Raw genomic sequence first — 2,263 nt, 5'->3', positions numbered from 1 at the left:
GGCAGGGCACGAGCCGGCTGCTCCCTCTGATGGAAAAAGGAGGGTTTGCACGTTCCACCCGCAAATACCTCTGAAACGGGTGGGTTTTTCTTTTTCGTGTGGGGCAGAGGCTGTGTCACCCGCCTGGGCCAAGGGCCAGGAGGAAAAGGCTGTGGCAGCCGCAGGCGGCGGGAACAGCTTCTCACCTTTCAGCCCCAGACTCCTACCAGGGGGAGAACCTTCAGCCTCGGCCCCGCACTGGGAGCCGTGGGTCTGATGGAAGGCTGTCATCTTAGGAGCTGGGGTGCTCGGGTGACCCTGAGCAGAGGGGAAGGCTCAGGTTCCCTGGAGCAGAGAGCAGTTTGCCGCTGGGAAAGAGCCGCTGCACGACAGCGCAGTCAGGCGCAGCCTTCCTCGTCACCGCCTTCCCCGTCACCACGCGCTTCAGTCAGCGGAAGTTGCCCGTGGGGCCCAGCTGCCCGAGCGGCCGTCGGAAGCACAGCTAACCGAGCTGCGGGCTCGTCCAGCTCCTGCAGCCCCAGCCCTTCGGGCACCGCCGCTGGCAGGCAAACAGACGCCTGCCCAAAGCAGCTCTCGCCCGCTCACCCTTCGGACTCAAGCCCAAAGTCCACCAGAGCAAGATACCCGCAGAGAGTTTATTCGTACACCGCGTCACACTCGGCACAACCATCGGCCACCGGCTTAGCCCAGGCAAGCGCATTCTGCGTTACTGTTTATTTGTGCCAAATTAACGTGCTGCTCTACGCTGCACCACAGCTGCAGCAGGAATAAGCCACAGGGGGGGACGAGAGTGGGAACATACGAACTAACGGGAGGACAGACAGCTTTCGACTTTATTACTGAAGCTTTTTTTCATTCACTGGTCAGTTGTTAGGATGGTCTGCAGCAACCTTGTTCCGGAGGCTTAGGCTAAACCTGAAAGGGAAGAAGTGATCCCAGTTAACCACAGCAAGCTCTGAGTGCCTCGCCAGCAGGTGCCTTCCTTGCAGCAAAGCAGCCGTGTGCGAGGGCGTCCCCTCTCCCCTCATCCATCTCCTGGGACATGCCAAACTGCAGGCTTCGGCCTGCCCGGACACTGTCACTCAGCCGTCTCCTCTCCCACGTCAGGGCGGTTTGTCAGTTGTGCCAGAGGCGCCTGCTACAGCCCAGCGATGCTGCGCTGCTTCTCCAAGCCTGCTGCAACCCCTCTCCCAGCCCATCAGCTCCATTCCACATACCAACACCAAACCTCCGGAATGCATCCTCACCCCACCCCCTCCAGCTACAAGAACAGGGCCAACAGCAGAAGCCAGAGCAGCAGTGACTCCTCCGACTGCGGTGTCTGTGTCAATCCCTGTTCTTCACCAGATGGACTTAAGACCCAGGATATTGTTCCCAGGATAATTCAGTAGTTGCCTGGTAGCACCGTCCACTTACCATTAGCAAAGCGGCACTGCTTCAGTACCTCGCTGAAGCCCTCGCACAGCTTGAGGTCAGTCTGGTTCTGTGCGCACTCCAGGAACTGTTTCATTTCATACTGGCAAGGAGCAAACTGCTGCTGCTGCTGCTGGTAGGCAGGCTGCGCTGCCTGGGGCTCCTGCAACGGCAGACACCTCCCTAAGCGCCCTTTCCACAGCCCCAGCGTAGGAAGCCACACCAACCTAGACAGTGTCCTGCTACTTTTTAAGGGGACGGAAGCACAGCAGCTTCCGGCAGTGGCACGACACATTCTGAACAGCTGGGTAAGTTACAAACACTTGGGTAACTCTGGGTGGCATTTGCGCAAGGCAACAGCGTTCTGCTGATGTCTGAGCAGCAGAGAAGAAGCCTGGCAATAGATCAGACCTGAACAGGGAAATCCTGCCCGAATCGGAGGGGTGCTACAGCACAGAGCACTAACACCCCACCACAAGCGCGTATCGCTCGTGCATCCTTTGTACTACTTTGAAGCTACTCCCGGTGACCGTGGTAGTTACCTCGTAGTGACCTCGGAGACTGCGTCACCACAGTCCGCCCAGCTTTCCCGGCCACGGTTCGTCTGGTCTTTACGCCTGCAGCCGTTACATCAGCCTACACGTGACCCAGTTACCCGTGCCTCGCTGCCTGGCGTCCGGCTGCGCGTTCTTACCTGGTAAGTAATATCAGGCCTGGCGGCTTCGGAGCTGCTTCCTCCACCGAACCCTCCCGTGAGCGCATGGCCGATGGTATGGCCCACAGCAGAGCCCACAGCAACTCCGGCGGCGGTTGTAGCCATCTGTGCCATCAGACCAGGCTGCCGCGGCGC

The 2,263-nt window shown here is 59.3% G+C and overlaps 1 protein-coding gene across 1 annotated transcript; it reads right to left on the bottom strand.

The window, feature by feature from the left end:
- Positions 1-1,384: 1,384 nt before the first annotated feature.
- On the bottom strand, positions 1,385-2,257 carry LOC104504136 (coiled-coil-helix-coiled-coil-helix domain-containing protein 2, mitochondrial-like; the record flags this gene model as incomplete). The annotated part of the gene is made up of 2 exons (XM_010154659.1): positions 1,385-1,576; positions 2,108-2,257. Coding segments are annotated over 2 exons (342 nt in total), but the record flags the coding sequence as incomplete, so codon positions are not given.
- Positions 2,258-2,263: the final 6 nt, after the last annotated feature.

This window comes from Eurypyga helias, unplaced genomic scaffold (assembly GCF_000690775.1).
Source record: "Eurypyga helias isolate BGI_N326 unplaced genomic scaffold, ASM69077v1 scaffold50576, whole genome shotgun sequence".
Classification (NCBI taxonomy): domain Eukaryota; kingdom Metazoa; phylum Chordata; class Aves; order Eurypygiformes; family Eurypygidae; genus Eurypyga; species Eurypyga helias.
The sequence above is the reverse complement of the archived record's forward strand: the minus strand, read 5'-3'. Positions and strand labels throughout refer to the sequence as shown.